This window comes from Camelina sativa, chromosome 15 (genome assembly GCF_000633955.1).
Source record: "Camelina sativa cultivar DH55 chromosome 15, Cs, whole genome shotgun sequence".
In the NCBI taxonomy this organism is placed as follows: Eukaryota; Viridiplantae; Streptophyta; class Magnoliopsida; order Brassicales; family Brassicaceae; genus Camelina; species Camelina sativa.
This window is the reverse complement of record NC_025699.1, coordinates 8,079,519-8,098,041: the sequence shown is the minus strand read 5'-3', so window position 1 is coordinate 8,098,041 and position 18,523 is coordinate 8,079,519. Positions and strand designations below refer to the sequence as shown.

Genomic DNA, 18,523 nt, shown 5'->3' with positions numbered 1-18,523 from the left:
GTTTTGGTTAGGGGCGAGAGAGAGGAGGGAGAAGTGGGGGTGAGAGGGGGGAAGTCAGAGAAGGAGATGAGTGGGGAAATGTCTGGGGGGTCGGGAGGGAAGGGAGGGGGTCGATTTGAGCCACCTTCAGCTTTCGCTGAAGCTGGATTGCTGCCGGAAACTCGAATCTCAGGGAACCAGCGGTTCGCCGACGACATGGATTTTTTTGAAATTTAAATAAATAAGTCTGGACTATCTTTAAAGGTGAAAGGCAGATTTAATGCGTGGTCAACTAAGACCCTTTCCTTCGCAGGCAGACTCCAACTGTTAAATACAGTCATAAACGGGATCACAAACTTCTGGTCCTCTGCGTTTGTACTGCCAAAGAGATGCATTAATATCCTGAACTCTTTGTGTGGTGCGTTCTTGTGGAAAGGAACTACGGAGGGCCATCACTCAGCAAGGGTGGCTTGGGCGACGGTAACAGCTGCAAAAAGTGAAGGAGGGTTAGGAATACGGGATCTGAAAAGTTGGAACAAGGCATGTATGATCAAACTTATCTGGCTCCTTTTCTTTTGTTCAGGCTCTGTTTGGGTAGCTTGGTTTAGAGGATTTGTTCTCTCGGGTAATCTTAGTAACTTCTGGACGCGGAAGCCAAACACCAAGTATTCCTGGCTCGCGAATAAACTCCTAAAAATGAGAGAAGAGATTTACCCCTGGATCAAGTTGAAAGTGGGAAATGGAAAAAATTGTAGTTTTTGGAGTGACCATTGGTCGAAACTGGGAAGAATGTCAACCTACCTCCACCGTGAAGGCATTTTAGGAATCCCGAAAGGAGCCACTTTAGCAGACTTATGGCATCGAGGAGCATGGAGGTTGCCTCCTGCACGGTCAGAAACGCAGGTCAACTACCACATAGAGCTCTCAACTATTCATCTTTCAGACGATCCTGACACACATACTTGGTGGATTGACGATCAATTAAAGGATGCCCACTCAACAGGAAAAATATGTCAAGCCCTCAAATGTAACCTCCCTACGGTTTCATGGCATAAGGTAGTTTGGTTCTCTAGAGGGATCCCGAAACATAAATTTCTCACATGGCTATTTGTGTTGAATCGAAACCCTACTCGGGACAGACTAAGAGAATGGGGACTGCAAGTCGACCCAGTTTGCTTACTTTGCAATGGCGAGGATGAAAGCCGAGACCATCTCTTCTTTAACTGCCCTTTCAGCTGGACCATCTGGCACACCACAGCTCGCCGCTGCTCACATAATGCAATTCGATCATGGAATGGAACAATTCAGAGCCTTATCTCCCTCAGAGGAAGTCGAAACGCCAGGTTACTGCTCCTCATCGCTTGGCAAGCCACGATCTATGCCCTATGGACAGAGAGGAACCATCGACTTCACAGAAACTCTTTCAAATCGGCGGATCTTATCATCCGTCAGATTGACACCTTGATCAGAAACAGAGCCTTAAGTTTCCGCGACTCAAATCCTGCCCTCACCTCATCTATACTTCTCCAATGGTTCGCAGGATCAGCACACTGACCAGGTTTGAAACCCTAATCGCCCCTGGAGGCCATGAGATCTAAAGCTCGAAGATTTTTCTCTCTCAATCATTGATGGCTATTGAAGGTGGTTTGAAGTGTCTATACCGCCCAACCGTCTATCTGGTTCACTCCTAACTATTTGGTTCAATTTTAACTCCTCGGTTCAATATTGGTTCTGTCCTAATTATGGGTTTAAATTTAGCTACTACTTAATTAGAGTTTTCATAATTTGAGCTTCCTTTTGGGCCTCGCCCTGTAAACATTTTGTTTCTCTCTCTTTTTTAATTTGAATGCCCTTTAACAAAAAAAAAATGTAACTTTAATAGTTTGAGGTATGATGGAGAATGTTTGGTTAATTTGGGTGNAATCAGCCGTAAAAACTAAAAATCGTGTATAAAACTATCACCAATTTTATTCCTCACATCATGGATGCTGTTTTTAAGGCTGGTTAATTCATTGGGCTTGAAATTTTTGTTGCAAGATTTGCAATCCCACAAAAAAAAAATTACACTCCCTTTCAAAATAATTGTGTCGGATTTGGTTATGAACCAGATTTTTTTTTTCTTTTTATTTGCTTAATGATCTCGTTTGTCCATGTTCAAGAAAATGAAATACAAAGTGTGTGCAAAAACAAATCATATAACTAAGCTCAATTATGTGGCTTGATACAGATGCTGTTATTAGATTCGATGATGATGTGAAAATCAAATACAAAGTGTAATGATTACAAGTTGTAATTTACAACTATAGGTTTCAGTAAATAAATTAATAATAGTTATTAAAGGTAGAAAAGGCAAATACTAATACATAAAATTTAACAAAGTAGGTGCAAATTATAGTATGTAAATGAATTAGGGAAAATTGGAAATGAAGGATAAATAATTGAATTATTGTCCATCTATGTATTCTATATTTATGTTTGGTCATATATGCTTTAATATCATTTAAACTCCATTATATCCACGTATTTTTAAAAAATCTTGAGCAATTGACAATTGGTCATACATGCTTTAATATCATTTAAACTCCATTATATCCTCATATTTTTAAAAATCTTGAGCAACTATTAAAATTTGAAATAAAAAATCATTTATTTGAAAAACATTTTGGACAATATATAGGGTCAACAAAAATATACAGTTTAGTAAAACCTCTATAAATTAATAATGTTGAGACCATAATATTTTTTAATTTATAGTGATATTAATTTATCTTTTTTTTGCTCAAAAGATATTAATTTATCTATAAATAAATAGATTTATCTTTTTTGTTCAAAAGATGTTACTTTATCTATAAATAAATAGTTATTATTTATAAATTAATAATTATTAACTTATAAAAGTCTTTTTTAATTGTTAAAATTCTTGAAATATATGAATTGAAAAAAATCTAAACAATAAGATTAGTATTTGTATGTTCTACAGTTTTTAGTTTTGGAATTGAAATTTTAATATTTAGAAAAAAAATTATTATTTTTAAACAATAAGATCACTTATATACATGATTTAGTGACTACAATTGCTATATTTTAACAATCTATAAGACTTTCAAAATGAAAATTACATATTTTTTAGAATTAGAAATCTTAAATAAAATTTCGGTTATTTTTATGACAATTAGTTGAACATTTGTAAAATTTTGGTGATTATTAGAAAATTAGTTGAACATTTGTGAGATCTTCTCTCTTCATGTTTACTGTTTAGCTTAATAAGTTAATATTAAAGGAGTTATTTGAATTAATTAAATTGTTGTTCAAAAAAAAAAGAATTAATTAAATCAGAAATAAATGAAAAAATGTCGCCCACCGTGGGGCTCGAACCCACGACCACAAGGTTAAGAGCCTTGCGCTCTACCAACTGAGCTAGACGGGCTTTGACGTTTGTGTCGTTTCAGAAACGGCTATAATCTTATTTCTATTTAATTTGAATTTTTGTTAAGGTACTTCTAATTTTTTGGTAATTAACCCTATTTGTTGTTATTTTCTTGAGTAAAGACATTATAATACAACATTTATTGTCAACATTAAGAAAACAATAGAGTTCTAAGGTTTAAAGATATTATAAACATCCATGTTTAATCAAGCAATTTTATGCAAGCAGATTTAGAGAGTTTGAGACTAGCTACACTCCTTCCTTATACTCATTTCCTAAAAAGTCGATATTTCATAATTGTTTTCTTTTCTTCCAAGGTGTGGGGTTGGCATTACACCTTCTTACACTCGAAGAACCATTAACTATAGTCTATAGGCGTGAGCTCCTTACAAAAGGATTGACTGAAATCTATATATGAAATAAACAAGACACTTGGGTGTCGTCAGAAAAGTGGATCCTTAACGACATTCCAATTATTTAGGTAAACCTACAACATAAAACAACATGTTGTAGCGATTGCAAACACATTATGCAAAAATAAGTTGTTGTACATGTTTTTAGTAAACATGGCAAGGACTCGTGGATGTATGAAAATTTCATAAACAAATGGATGGAGAAATCCATCGTCTCATTCTGCTGCATTTGCTCTTTGAGATAAATAATAAGAATGGTCATGTTTTATGTTTATTTTGAGGTCAAACTGGAGTACTAAACAATACAAAATAATTTAAAAAAAAAACATTTAACTATAAATAAAACATAGTTTTTTCCTACTATAACAATATTAATTAATATTTAAACATAAACTGAAAATTTTGAATCTTGGAAATATCTATCAACTCGTGTTGTTGTAACATAGGCCATTTAACTAGTTTAGTACTCCCTCTGTCTCACATAGATTGATGTTTTGACACTTTCATACATATTAAGAAAAGTTTTAGTTTTTGTTTATAAATTAATTTATAATCACTTTTTGGTAGAGAGAGAAAATATAAACCAATAACAATTCAAAATTTTAAATATTTTCAATGATTACTTTTTGAAGTTTACAAAACATCAATTTTTGTGGAACAAAAAAAATATCCCTAAACATCAATCTTTATGAGACAGAAGGAATATTTATCACTTGTGTGCTATGATTTTTTTTTGTCGTAAGTTAATACATTATCTATGGACCATAACATTCATTGGCCAATCTGATTTTATGTCGTTTCCTCCCAAAAAGAAAAAAAGTTAAATGAGAAATCAATCTCCTAACAACCAAAGAGACGTGTGACACAGAAACCATATATCATCATTATCAAACTTTCCAAAACTTGCAACAAACCTCAGGAAGAGCCATGGGAGAAGAAGCTATAGTTCTGTATCCAGCACCACCGATAGGTCACTTAGTGTCCATGGTTGAGTTAGGCAAAACCATCCTCACCAAAACCCCATCTCTCTCCATCCACATCATCTTAGTTCCACTGCCTTATCAGCCTGAATCAATCGCCTCTTACATCTCCACCGTCTCCTCCTCCTTCCCTTCAATAACCTTCCACCATCTCCCCACCGTCACACCGCACTCTTCCTCCTCCCCCACCTCTCGCCACCACTATGAGTCACTCCTCCTAGAAATCCTCTGTTTCAGCAACCCAAATGTCCACCGAACCCTTTTCTCACTCTCTCAGAACTTCAACATCCGTGCAATGATCATCGATTTCTTCTGCACCGCTGTTCTAGACATAACCGCCGATTTCGCCTTCCCGGTTTACTACTTCTTCACCTCTGGAGCCTCATTTCTCGCCTCTTCTTTCTATGTCCCGATCCTCCACGAAACGACCCCTGGAATAAACCTCAAAGACATTCCTACAGTTCATATCCCCGGCGTTCCTCCGATCAAGGGTTCCGATATGCCTGAGCCGGTGCTCGAACGAGACGACGAGGTCTATGATGTTTTAATAATGTTCTGTAAACAGCTCTCGAAGTCTTCAGGGATCATTATCAACACGTTTGATGCTTTAGAGAACAGAGCCATCAAGGCCATAGCAGAGGAGCTCTGTTTTCGAGATATTTATCCAATAGGACCGCTCATTGTTCAAGGAAGAACCGGAGATAACCATGGAAACAACGGAGATTCTTGTCTGACTTGGCTCGATTCGCAGCCGGAACAGAGTGTTGTGTTCCTCTGTTTCGGGAGTTTGGGTTTGTTTTCAGGAGAACAGCTAAAAGAGATTGCTATTGGTTTAGAGAAGAGTGGACGTAGATTCTTATGGGTGGTTCGTAATCCACCCGAGTTACAAAACCAGACAGAACCGGACTTGAAGTCTCTCTTACCGGAAGGATTCTTAAACCGAACCGAAAACAGAGGAATGGTCGTCAAATCATGGGCTCCGCAAGTTCCGGTTCTAAATCATAAGGCCATTGGCGGATTCGTCACTCATTGTGGTTGGAATTCAATTCTCGAATCCGTTTGCGCAGGTAAGTTAAGCATACACGTATTTCAATTATATATATGCGTGGAGACATGGAGTGTAATGTTAAGTATGGTTAATTTACTTGGTTTGATATATATGATAGGCGTACCAATGGTTGCATGGCCGTTGTACGCTGAGCAAAGGTTTAACAGAGTGGTGATTGTGGAGGAGATCAAGATTGCGATCCCGATGAATGAATCGGAGACGGGTTTCGTGAGCTCAATTGAGGTGGAGAAACGAGTCCAAGAGATAATGGAGGATGGTCCGGTTAGGGAGAGAACCAAGGCTATGAAGAACGCAGCCGAATCAGCCTTGCAAGAAACTGGTTCGTCTCATACAGCATTGACTACTTTACTCCAGTCGTGGAGCACAAAATGATCTTTCAAATCAAGTCTTGGGAATCAAGGAATCTACTATGAGTATTTAATTAAGTTTGACAAACAAAAGATTTGTTATTGCTTTGTGACTTGTGATTAGTGATTTTCCATGGACATCTTTGTGGACCTAGAATTTTATTTTACCGGACTCGTATTCTAAATTAAAAATTACAAAATTCTAAGTATGATATCCTCACAAAATATGTATTGCATAACTTATTTTTAGAGTTTACTATAATAATTTCGAATTTTGTAAGAGTATACCAAACTAAACATTTGTTAAAATTAAATTGTATCTGTCCAAAAGATGGTTGTTTTGATAAATATTGATACTCAAAAGAAAAGAAAACAAAACAAAAACTAGCACGAAACAAAAGATACTTTGAACTATGAAGCAGATCTGAATTAGGTGGGTTACGAGGATTAACCAATGAAAAACATGTTTAGCAGTTAAACTGCTGTTTATTGGTACAGCCTGTGTCAAATCTTGATTCGTCTGTCTCTTTTTATGTAGGCTGGCCATTACCATTTACCATGATTGGTCCATCATATATTTATTGTTTTTTGTTTTTTCTCGAAGAAAAAGTTAGTGATGACAATGTCATATTTGTTACGTATTCAAAGAGCCGTGTGTGATTTATAAACCATCCTATCATCATCTTCCAGTTTAACATTCTTGGGACAAAGTTCACAACCACTAAGAGAAACCATGGAAAAACAAAATGCTATAGTTTTGTATCCATCACCACCAATAGGTCACTTAGTGTCCATGGTTGAGTTAGGCAAACTCATCCTATCCAAAAACCCATCTCTCTCCATCCAAATCATCTTAGTTCCACCACCTTATCAGCCGGAATCAACCGCCACCTACATATCCTCCGTCTCTTCTTCCTTCCCTTCAATCACCTTCCACCGCCTCCCCGCCATCACACCACACTCCTCCAAAACCTCACCAAAACACCACGAGTCACTCACCCTAGAAAGCCTCCGTCTCAGCAACCCAAATGTCCAAAAGACACTGCTCACCGTCTCCCAAACGTTCAACCTCCGTGCCATGGTTATTGACTTCTTTTGCACCGCCGTGTTAGAAGTCACCGCCGATTTCACCTTCCCGGTCTACTACTTCTTCACCTCTGGAGCCGCTTGCCTCGCTTCTTTCTTCCATCTCCAAACTCTCGACGAAACCACAGCCGGTAAAAACCTAAAAGACGTCCACACGCTCCTCAACATACCCGGCGTTCCTCCAATCAAAGGCTCTGATATGCCTAAACCGGTGCTCGAACGTGGCTATGATGTTTACGATTCTTTCATATTGTTCTCTAAAGAGCTCTCAAAGTCTGCAGGAGTCATTGTCAACACGTTTGAAGCATTAGAGAACAGAGCCATCAAGACCATNCCATTGGCGGATTCGTCACTCATTGTGGTTGGAATTCAATTCTCGAATCCGTTTGCGCAGGTAAGTTAAGCATACACGTATTTCAATTATATATATGCGTGGAGACATGGAGTGTAATGTTAAGTATGGTTAATTTACTTGGTTTGATATATATGATAGGCGTACCAATGGTTGCATGGCCGTTGTACGCTGAGCAAAGGTTTAACAGAGTGGTGATTGTGGAGGAGATCAAGATTGCGATCCCGATGAATGAATCGGAGACGGGTTTCGTGAGCTCAATTGAGGTGGAGAAACGAGTCCAAGAGATAATGGAGGATGGTCCGGTTAGGGAGAGAACCAAGGCTATGAAGAACGCAGCCGAATTAGCCTTGCAAGAAACTGGTTCGTCTCATACAGCATTGACTACTTTACTCCAGTCGTGGAGCACAAAATGATCTTTCAAATCAAGTCTTGGGAATCAAGGAATCTACTATGAGTATTTCATTAAGTTTGACAAACAAAAGATTTGTTATTGCTTTGTGACTTTTTGACTTGTGATTAGTGAATACATTTTCCATGGACTTTTTTGTGGACCTAGAATTTTATTTTACCGGACTCATATTCTAAATTAAATATTAGAAAAATCTTTTAAAATATGATATCCTCACAAAATATGTACTGCATAAATTCGACCAAAAAAAATATGTACCTCATAAATTATTTTAAGAGTTTACCATAATAATTCGAATTTTGTAAGAGGATACCAAACTAAAAATTTATTAAAATAAAAATGTATCTGTCCAAAAGATGGTTGTTTTGATAAATAATATTGATACTCAAAACAAAACAAAAACTAGCAAGAAACAAAAGATACTTTGAATTATGAAGCAGATCTGAATTAGGTGGGTTATGAGGATCAAACAATGAAAAACATGTTTACCAGTTAAACTGTTGTTTATTGGTACAGCCTGTGTCAAATCTTGATTCGTCTGTCTCTTTTTATGTAGGCTGGCCGTTACCATTTACCATGATTGGTCCATCTTATATTTGTTGTTTTTTGTTTTTTCGCCAAGAAAAAGTTAGTGATGACAATGTCGTATTTGTTACGTAGTCAAAGAGCCGTGTGTGATTTATAAACCACATCCTATCATCATCTTCCAGTTTAACATTCTTGGGACAAAGTTCACAACCACTAAGAGAAACCATGGAAAAACAAAATGCCATAGTTTTGTATCCATCACCACCGATAGGTCACTTAGTGTCCATGGTTGAGTTAGGCAAACTCATCTTATCCAAGAACCCATCTCTCTCCATCCAAATCATCTTAGTTCCACCACCTTATCAGCCGGAATCAACCGCCAACTACATATCCTACGCCTCTTCTTCCTTCCCTTCAATCACCTTCCACCGCCTCCCCACCATCACACCACACTCCTCCAAAACCTCACCAAAACACCACGAGTCACTCACCTTAGAAAGCCTCCGTCTCAGCAACCCAAATGTCCACAAGACACTGCTCACCGTCTCCCAAACGTTCAACCTCCGTGCCATGGTTATTGACTTCTTTTGCACCGCCGTGTTAGAAGTCACCGCCGATTTCACCTTCCCGGTCTACTACTTCTTCACCTCCGGAGCCGCATGTCTCGCCTCTTTCTTCCATCTCCAAACTCTCGACGAAACCACAGCCGGTAAAAACCTAAAAGACGTCCACACGCTCCTCAACATACCCGGCGTTCCTCCAATCAAAGGCTCTGATATGCCTAAACCGGTGCTCGAACGTGGCTATGATGTTTACGATGCTTTCATATTGTTCTCTAAAGAGCTCTCAAAGTCTGCAGGAGTCATTGTCAACACGTTTGAAGCATTAGAGAACAGAGCCATCAAGACCATAACAGAGGAGCTCTGTTTTAAAACTATATATCCAATAGGACCGCTTATTGTTCAAGAAAGAACCGGAGATAACCATGGAAACAACGGAGATTCCTGTCTTAGTTGGCTCGATTCGCAGCCGGACCAGAGTGTTTTGTTCCTATGTTTTGGGAGCTTGGGGTTGTTATCAGGGGAACAGCTTAAAGAGATTGCTATTGGTTTAGAAAAGAGTGGACATAGGTTCTTGTGGGTGGTCCGTAATCCACCGGAGTTACAAAACCAGACGGAACCGGACTTGAAATTCCTCTTACCGGAAGGATTCTTAAACCGAACCGGAAACAGAGGAATGGTCGNGGTGAGCTCAATTGAGGTGGAGAAACGAGTCCAAGAGATAATGGAGGATGGTCCGGTTAGGGAGAGAACCAAGGCTATGAAGACCGCAGCCGAATTAGCCTTGCAAGAAACTGGTTCGTCTCATACAGCATTGACTACTTTACTCCAGTCGTGGAGCACAAAATGATCTTTCAAATCAAGTCTTGGGAATCAAGGAATCTACTATGAGTATTTCATTAAGTTTGACAAACAAAAGATTTGTTATTGCTTTGTGACTTTTTGACTTGTGATTAGTGAATACATTTTCCATGGACTTTTTTGTGGACCTAGAATTTTATTTTACCGGACTCATATTCTAAATTAAATATTAGAAAAATCTTTTAAAATATGATATCCTCACAAAATATGTACTGCATAAATTCGACCAAAAAAAATATGTACCTCATAAATTATTTTAAGAGTTTACCATAATAATTCGAATTTTGTAAGAGGATACCAAACTAAAAATTTATTAAAATAAAAATGTATCTGTCCAAAAGATGGTTGTTTTGATAAATAATATTGATACTCAAAACAAAACAAAAACTAGCAAGAAACAAAAGATACTTTGAATTATGAAGCAGATCTGAATTAGGTGGGTTATGAGGATCAAACAATGAAAAACATGTTTACCAGTTAAACTGTTGTTTATTGGTACAGCCTGTGTCAAATCTTGATTCGTCTGTCTCTTTTTATGTAGGCTGGCCGTTACCATTTACCATGATTGGTCCATCTTATATTTGTTGTTTTTTGTTTTTTCGCCAAGAAAAAGTTAGTGATGACAATGTCGTATTTGTTACGTAGTCAAAGAGCCGTGTGTGATTTATAAACCACATCCTATCATCATCTTCCAGTTTAACATTCTTGGGAAAAAGTTCACAACCACTAAGAGAAACCATGGAAAAACAAAATGCCATAGTTTTGTATCCATCACCACCAATAGGTCACTTAGTGTCCATGGTTGAGTTAGGCAAACTCATCTTATCCAAGAACCCATCTCTCTCCATCCAAATCATCTTAGTTCCACCACCTTATCAGCCGGAATCAACCGCCAACTACATATCCTACGCCTCTTCTTCCTTCCCTTCAATCACCTTCCACCGCCTCCCCACCATCACACCACACTCCTCCAAAACCTCACCAAAACACCACGAGTCACTCACCTTAGAAAGCCTCCGTCTCAGCAACCCAAATGTCCACAAGACACTGATCACCGTCTCCCAAACGTTCAACCTCCGTGCCATGGTTATTGACTTCTTTTGCACCGCCGTGTTAGAAGTCACCGCCGATTTCACCTTCCCGGTCTACTACTTCTTCACCTCCGGAGCCGCATGTCTCGCCTCTTTCTTCCATCTCCAAATTCTCGACGAAACCACAGCCGGTAAAAACCTAAAAGACGTCCACACGCTCCTCAACATACCCGGCGTTCCTCCAATCAAAGGCTCTGATATGCCTAAACCGGTGCTCGAACGTGGCTATGATGTTTACGATGCTTTCATATTGTTCTCTAAAGAGCTCTCAAAGTCTGCAGGAGTCATTGTCAACACGTTTGAAGCATTAGAGAACAGAGCCATCAAGACCATAACAGAGGAGCTCTGTTTTAAAACTATATATCCAATAGGACCGCTTATTGTTCAAGAAAGAACCGGAGATAACCATGGAAACAACGGAGATTCCTGTCTTAGTTGGCTCGATTCGCAGCCGGACCAGAGTGTTTTGTTCCTATGTTTTGGGAGCTTGGGGTTGTTATCAGGGGAACAGCTTAAAGAGATTGCTATTGGTTTAGAAAAGAGTGGACATAGGTTCTTGTGGGTGGTCCGTAATCCACCGGAGTTACAAAACCAGACGGAACCGGACTTGAAATTCCTCTTACCGGAAGGATTCTTAAACCGAACCGGAAACAGAGGAATGGTCGTCAAATCATGGGCTCCGCAAGTTCCGGTTCTAAATCATAAGGATGTTGGCGGATTCGTCACTCATTGTGGTTGGAACTCAATTCTCGAATCTGTTTGCGCTGGTAAAATTAAGCACATATATTTATACATATTTCAATTGTATAATTACGTGTGTATGTAGAATGATTCAGTTTGGTTTAATTCAATTGGTTTACCAAAATAGGTGTACCGATGGTTGCATGGCCATTATACGCTGAGCAGAGGTTTAACAGAGTAGTGATTGTGGATGAAATAAAGATTGCAATCCCAATGAATGAATCGGAGACGGGTTTCGTTAGCTCAACGGAGGTGGAGAAACGAGTCCAAGAGATAATGCAAGATGGTCCGGTTAGGAAGAGAACCAAAGTGATGAAGCACGCAGCCGAATCAGCTTTAACCGAAACCGGTTCGTCTCATNCATTAAGTTTGACAAACAAAAGATTTGTTATTGCTTTGTGACTTTTTGACTTGTGATTAGTGAATACATTTTCCATGGACTTTTTTGTGGACCTAGAATTTTATTTTACCGGACTCATATTCTAAATTAAATATTAGAAAAATCTTTTAAAATATGATATCCTCACAAAATATGTACTGCATAAATTCGACCAAAAAAAATATGTACCTCATAAATTATTTTAAGAGTTTACCATAATAATTCGAATTTTGTAAGAGGATACCAAACTAAAAATTTATTAAAATAAAAATGTATCTGTCCAAAAGATGGTTGTTTTGATAAATAATATTGATACTCAAAACAAAACAAAAACTAGCAAGAAACAAAAGATACTTTGAATTATGAAGCAGATCTGAATTAGGTGGGTTATGAGGATCAAACAATGAAAAACATGTTTACCAGTTAAACTGTTGTTTATTGGTACAGCCTGTGTCAAATCTTGATTCGTCTGTCTCTTTTTATGTAGGCTGGCCGTTACCATTTACCATGATTGGTCCATCTTATATTTGTTGTTTTTTGTTTTTTCGCCAAGAAAAAGTTAGTGATGACAATGTCGTATTTGTTACGTAGTCAAAGAGCCGTGTGTGATTTATAAACCACATCCTATCATCATCTTCCAGTTTAACATTCTTGGGAAAAAGTTCACAACCACTAAGAGAAACCATGGAAAAACAAAATGCCATAGTTTTGTATCCATCACCACCAATAGGTCACTTAGTGTCCATGGTTGAGTTAGGCAAACTCATCTTATCCAAGAACCCATCTCTCTCCATCCAAATCATCTTAGTTCCACCACCTTATCAGCCGGAATCAACCGCCAACTACATATCCTACGCCTCTTCTTCCTTCCCTTCAATCACCTTCCACCGCCTCCCCACCATCACACCACACTCCTCCAAAACCTCACCAAAACACCACGAGTCACTCACCTTAGAAAGCCTCCGTCTCAGCAACCCAAATGTCCACAAGACACTGATCACCGTCTCCCAAACGTTCAACCTCCGTGCCATGGTTATTGACTTCTTTTGCACCGCCGTGTTAGAAGTCACCGCCGATTTCACCTTCCCGGTCTACTACTTCTTCACCTCCGGAGCCGCATGTCTCGCCTCTTTCTTCCATCTCCAAATTCTCGACGAAACCACAGCCGGTAAAAACCTAAAAGACGTCCACACGCTCCTCAACATACCCGGCGTTCCTCCAATCAAAGGCTCTGATATGCCTAAACCGGTGCTCGAACGTGGCTATGATGTTTACGATGCTTTCATATTGTTCTCTAAAGAGCTCTCAAAGTCTGCAGGAGTCATTGTCAACACGTTTGAAGCATTAGAGAACAGAGCCATCAAGACCATAACAGAGGAGCTCTGTTTTAAAACTATATATCCAATAGGACCGCTTATTGTTCAAGAAAGAACCGGAGATAACCATGGAAACAACGGAGATTCCTGTCTTAGTTGGCTCGATTCGCAGCCGGACCAGAGTGTTTTGTTCCTATGTTTTGGGAGCTTGGGGTTGTTATCAGGGGAACAGCTTAAAGAGATTGCTATTGGTTTAGAAAAGAGTGGACATAGGTTCTTGTGGGTGGTCCGTAATCCACCGGAGTTACAAAACCAGACGGAACCGGACTTGAAATTCCTCTTACCGGAAGGATTCTTAAACCGAACCGGAAACAGAGGAATGGTCGTCAAATCATGGGCTCCGCAAGTTCCGGTTCTAAATCATAAGGATGTTGGCGGATTCGTCACTCATTGTGGTTGGAACTCAATTCTCGAATCTGTTTGCGCTGGTAAAATTAAGCACATATATTTATACATATTTCAATTGTATAATTACGTGTGTATGTAGAATGATTCAGTTTGGTTTAATTCAATTGGTTTACCAAAATAGGTGTACCGATGGTTGCATGGCCATTATACGCTGAGCAGAGGTTTAACAGAGTAGTGATTGTGGATGAAATAAAGATTGCAATCCCAATGAATGAATCGGAGACGGGTTTCGTTAGCTCAACGGAGGTGGAGAAACGAGTCCAAGAGATAATGCAAGATGGTCCGGTTAGGAAGAGAACCAAAGTGATGAAGCACGCAGCCGAATCAGCTTTAACCGAAACCGGTTCGTCTCATGCCGCGTTGACTACGTTACTCCAGTCGTGGTGCCCAAAATGATCTCAAGTGCTTGTAATATCAACAATAAATGGTTGGAATTATGTTCCTAGAATTATAAATTCCTATAATAATGATCTTAGAAACTTCCATGTCGTGTAACATCATCAACGGAGAAATTAAAATCTTTGAATTATCAAAAACATGGTGAAGAAATTCAATTTTCCGCGTCATGAAATTTTGATTCATTTGGGTTAAGTTATTAGTAGAAACAAATACGACACTGAAATAAACACGTGTCAGAAATCTATTGAAAATTAACGGCTAAGATTGATTGTTAATATAGGTAAGGAATCTTCTACTGTCCACTGGATGGGAGGATATACACATCTGTGATATTTTAATAATAAAGCTTCAGTTACACATCAATATTATTATTATTTTACGCGTTACAATATTATTTTTAGACAGAAACAACAATTTATCAATCTATCTATCTCTTTCTGTTCGGTTCTAATCTCTCTTATCTCTGTCTTTAGCCAATGGCAAATCTGACCTTAGAACTCAACATTTACTCTGCAAAAGATCTTGAAAATGTCAACCTTATCACCAAAATGGNACTACATATCCTACGCCTCTTCTTCCTTCCCTTCAATCACCTTCCACCGCCTCCCCACCATCACACCACACTCCTCCAAAACCTCACCAAAACACCACGAGTCACTCACCTTAGAAAGCCTCCGTCTCAGCAACCCAAATGTCCACAAGACACTGATCACCGTCTCCCAAACGTTCAACCTCCGTGCCATGGTTATTGACTTCTTTTGCACCGCCGTGTTAGAAGTCACCGCCGATTTCACCTTCCCGGTCTACTACTTCTTCACCTCCGGAGCCGCATGTCTCGCCTCTTTCTTCCATCTCCAAATTCTCGACGAAACCACAGCCGGTAAAAACCTAAAAGACGTCCACACGCTCCTCAACATACCCGGCGTTCCTCCAATCAAAGGCTCTGATATGCCTAAACCGGTGCTCGAACGTGGCTATGATGTTTACGATGCTTTCATATTGTTCTCTAAAGAGCTCTCAAAGTCTGCAGGAGTCATTGTCAACACGTTTGAAGCATTAGAGAACAGAGCCATCAAGACCATAACAGAGGAGCTCTGTTTTAAAACTATATATCCAATAGGACCGCTTATTGTTCAAGAAAGAACCGGAGATAACCATGGAAACAACGGAGATTCCTGTCTTAGTTGGCTCGATTCGCAGCCGGACCAGAGTGTTTTGTTCCTATGTTTTGGGAGCTTGGGGTTGTTATCAGGGGAACAGCTTAAAGAGATTGCTATTGGTTTAGAAAAGAGTGGACATAGGTTCTTGTGGGTGGTCCGTAATCCACCGGAGTTACAAAACCAGACGGAACCGGACTTGAAATTCCTCTTACCGGAAGGATTCTTAAACCGAACCGGAAACAGAGGAATGGTCGTCAAATCATGGGCTCCGCAAGTTCCGGTTCTAAATCATAAGGATGTTGGCGGATTCGTCACTCATTGTGGTTGGAACTCAATTCTCGAATCTGTTTGCGCTGGTAAAATTAAGCACATATATTTATACATATTTCAATTGTATAATTACGTGTGTATGTAGAATGATTCAGTTTGGTTTAATTCAATTGGTTTACCAAAATAGGTGTACCGATGGTTGCATGGCCATTATACGCTGAGCAGAGGTTTAACAGAGTAGTGATTGTGGATGAAATAAAGATTGCAATCCCAATGAATGAATCGGAGACGGGTTTCGTTAGCTCAACGGAGGTGGAGAAACGAGTCCAAGAGATAATGCAAGATGGTCCGGTTAGGAAGAGAACCAAAGTGATGAAGCACGCAGCCGAATCAGCTTTAACCGAAACCGGTTCGTCTCATGCCGCGTTGACTACGTTACTCCAGTCGTGGTGCCCAAAATGATCTCAAGTGCTTGTAATATCAACAATAAATGGTTGGAATTATGTTCCTAGAATTATAAATTCCTATAATAATGATCTTAGAAACTTCCATGTCGTGTAACATCATCAACGGAGAAATTAAAATCTTTGAATTATCAAAAACATGGTGAAGAAATTCAATTTTCCGCGTCATGAAATTTTGATTCATTTGGGTTAAGTTATTAGTAGAAACAAATACGACACTGAAATAAACACGTGTCAGAAATCTATTGAAAATTAACGGCTAAGATTGATTGTTAATATAGGTAAGGAATCTTCTACTGTCCACTGGATGGGAGGATATACACATCTGTGATATTTTAATAATAAAGCTTCAGTTACACATCAATATTATTATTATTTTACGCGTTACAATATTATTTTTAGACAGAAACAACAATTTATCAATCTATCTATCTCTTTCTGTTCGGTTCTAATCTCTCTTATCTCTGTCTTTAGCCAATGGCAAATCTGACCTTAGAACTCAACATTTACTCTGCAAAAGATCTTGAAAATGTCAACCTTATCACCAAAATGGACGTATACGCCGTCGTTTCTATCAACGGCGATGATTCTCGGAAGGACGAAAAAGAGAAAACTCCCATCGATCGAACCGGTGAATCTGAGCCTACGTGGAACCACGCCGTTAAATTCTCCGTCGATCAGAGGTTAGCTTACGAAGGGCGTTTGACCCTCGTCGTGAAACTGGTCTGCGATCGGGGGATCTTCGGNGTTATTGACTTCTTTTGCACCGCCGTGTTAGAAGTCACCGCCGATTTCACCTTCCCGGTCTACTACTTCTTCACCTCCGGAGCCGCATGTCTCGCCTCTTTCTTCCATCTCCAAATTCTCGACGAAACCACAGCCGGTAAAAACCTAAAAGACGTCCACACGCTCCTCAACATACCCGGCGTTCCTCCAATCAAAGGCTCTGATATGCCTAAACCGGTGCTCGAACGTGGCTATGATGTTTACGATTCTTTCATATTGTTCTCTAAAGAGCTCTCAAAGTCTGCAGGGATCATTGTCAACACGTTTGAAGCATTAGAGAACAGAGCCATCAAGACCATAACAGAGGAGCTCTGTTTTAAAACTATATATCCAATAGGACCGCTCATTGTTCAAGAAAGAACCGGAGATAACCATGGAAACAACGGAGATTCCTGTCTTAGTTGGCTCGATTCGCAGCCGGACCAGAGTGTTTTGTTCCTATGTTTTGGGAGCTTGGGGTTGTTATCAGGGGAACAGCTTAAAGAGATTGCTATTGGTTTAGAAAAGAGTGGACATAGGTTCTTGTGGGTGGTCCGTAATCCACCGGAGTTACAAAACCAGACGGAACCGGACTTGAAATTCCTCTTACCGGAAGGATTCTTAAACCGAACCGGAAACAGAGGAATGGTCGTCAAATCATGGGCTCCGCAAGTTCCGGTTCTAAATCATAAGGATGTTGGCGGATTCGTCACTCATTGTGGTTGGAACTCAATTCTCGAATCTGTTTGCGCTGGTAAAATTAAGCACATATATTTATACATATTTCAATTGTATAATTACGTGTGTATGTAGAATGATTCAGTTTGGTTTAATTCAATTGGTTTACCAAAATAGGTGTACCGATGGTTGCATGGCCATTATACGCTGAGCAGAGGTTTAACAGAGTAGTGATTGTGGATGAAATAAAGATTGCAATCCCAATGAATGAATCGGAGACGGGTTTCGTTAGCTCAACGGAGGTGGAGAAACGAGTCCAAGAGATAATGCAAGATGGTCCGGTTAGGAAGAGAACCAAAGTGATGAAGCACGCAGCCGAATCAGCTTTAACCGAAACCGGTTCGTCTCATGCCGCGTTGACTACGTTACTCCAGTCGTGGTGCCCAAAATGATCTCAAGTGCTTGTAATATCAACAATAAATGGTTGGAATTATGTTCCTAGAATTATAAATTCCTATAATAATGATCTTAGAAACTTCCATGTCGTGTAACATCATCAACGGAGAAATTAAAATCTTTGAATTATCAAAAACATGGTGAAGAAATTCAATTTTCCGCGTCATGAAATTTTGATTCATTTGGGTTAAGTTATTAGTAGAAACAAATACGACACTGAAATAAACACGTGTCAGAAATCTATTGAAAATTAACGGCTAAGATTGATTGTTAATATAGGTAAGGAATCTTCTACTGTCCACTGGATGGGAGGATATACACA

The 18,523-nt window shown here is 39.2% G+C and overlaps 5 protein-coding genes and 1 non-coding gene across 6 annotated transcripts; 5 read left to right on the top strand and 1 right to left on the bottom strand.

The window, feature by feature from the left end:
• TRNAK-CUU lies at positions 3,334 to 3,406 on the bottom strand. The gene has a single exon. It is a non-coding gene; the product is annotated as a tRNA-Lys (tRNA).
• LOC104745983 (UDP-glycosyltransferase 88A1-like) lies at positions 4,661 to 6,424 on the top strand. Its single transcript, XM_019237046.1, has 2 exons — positions 4,661 to 5,866; positions 5,966 to 6,424. Exons 1-2 carry the CDS (start codon positions 4,747 to 4,749, stop codon positions 6,238 to 6,240), a joined length of 1,395 nt encoding a protein of 464 aa, XP_019092591.1. The 5' UTR covers positions 4,661 to 4,746; the 3' UTR covers positions 6,241 to 6,424.
• On the top strand, positions 6,897 to 18,284 carry LOC109129241 (UDP-glycosyltransferase 88A1-like). The gene is made up of 3 exons (XM_019237047.1): positions 6,897 to 7,329; positions 17,083 to 17,821; positions 17,923 to 18,284. The coding sequence occupies exons 1-3, from the start codon at positions 6,949 to 6,951 to the stop codon at positions 18,195 to 18,197; spliced, it is 1,395 nt and encodes a 464-aa protein (XP_019092592.1). The 5' UTR covers positions 6,897 to 6,948; the 3' UTR covers positions 18,198 to 18,284.
• On the top strand, positions 8,791 to 16,387 carry LOC109129242 (UDP-glycosyltransferase 88A1-like). Its single transcript, XM_019237048.1, has 3 exons — positions 8,791 to 8,980; positions 14,967 to 15,924; positions 16,026 to 16,387. Exons 1-3 carry the CDS (start codon positions 8,819 to 8,821, stop codon positions 16,298 to 16,300), a joined length of 1,395 nt encoding a protein of 464 aa, XP_019092593.1. The 5' UTR covers positions 8,791 to 8,818; the 3' UTR covers positions 16,301 to 16,387.
• LOC104745985 (UDP-glycosyltransferase 88A1-like) lies at positions 10,705 to 12,248 on the top strand. The gene is made up of 2 exons (XM_019236590.1): positions 10,705 to 11,872; positions 11,974 to 12,248. Exons 1-2 carry the CDS (start codon positions 10,753 to 10,755, stop codon positions 12,246 to 12,248), a joined length of 1,395 nt encoding a protein of 464 aa, XP_019092135.1. The 5' UTR covers positions 10,705 to 10,752.
• LOC104745984 (UDP-glycosyltransferase 88A1-like) lies at positions 12,863 to 14,492 on the top strand. Its single transcript, XM_010467375.1, has 2 exons — positions 12,863 to 14,029; positions 14,131 to 14,492. Exons 1-2 carry the CDS (start codon positions 12,910 to 12,912, stop codon positions 14,403 to 14,405), a joined length of 1,395 nt encoding a protein of 464 aa, XP_010465677.1. The 5' UTR covers positions 12,863 to 12,909; the 3' UTR covers positions 14,406 to 14,492.

Excerpts from the sequence above, each read along its gene's own strand:
- LOC104745983 (XM_019237046.1), top strand. The coding sequence starts at position 4,747 with ATGGGAGAAGAAGCTATAGTTCTGTATCCAGCACCACCGATAGGTCAC. Across the intron at positions 5,867-5,965 it reads TCTCGAATCCGTTTGCGCAG|GCGTACCAATGGTTGCATGG; the intron begins GTAAGTTAAGCA and ends TATATATGATAG.
- LOC109129241 (XM_019237047.1), top strand. The coding sequence starts at position 6,949 with ATGGAAAAACAAAATGCTATAGTTTTGTATCCATCACCACCAATAGGT. Across the intron at positions 7,330-17,082 it reads TTTGCACCGCCGTGTTAGAA|GTCACCGCCGATTTCACCTT; the intron begins GTCACCGCCGAT and ends GCCGTGTTAGAA. Across the intron at positions 17,822-17,922 it reads TCTCGAATCTGTTTGCGCTG|GTGTACCGATGGTTGCATGG; the intron begins GTAAAATTAAGC and ends TTACCAAAATAG.
- LOC109129242 (XM_019237048.1), top strand. The coding sequence starts at position 8,819 with ATGGAAAAACAAAATGCCATAGTTTTGTATCCATCACCACCGATAGGT. Across the intron at positions 15,925-16,025 it reads TCTCGAATCTGTTTGCGCTG|GTGTACCGATGGTTGCATGG; the intron begins GTAAAATTAAGC and ends TTACCAAAATAG.
- LOC104745984 (XM_010467375.1), top strand. The coding sequence starts at position 12,910 with ATGGAAAAACAAAATGCCATAGTTTTGTATCCATCACCACCAATAGGT. Across the intron at positions 14,030-14,130 it reads TCTCGAATCTGTTTGCGCTG|GTGTACCGATGGTTGCATGG; the intron begins GTAAAATTAAGC and ends TTACCAAAATAG.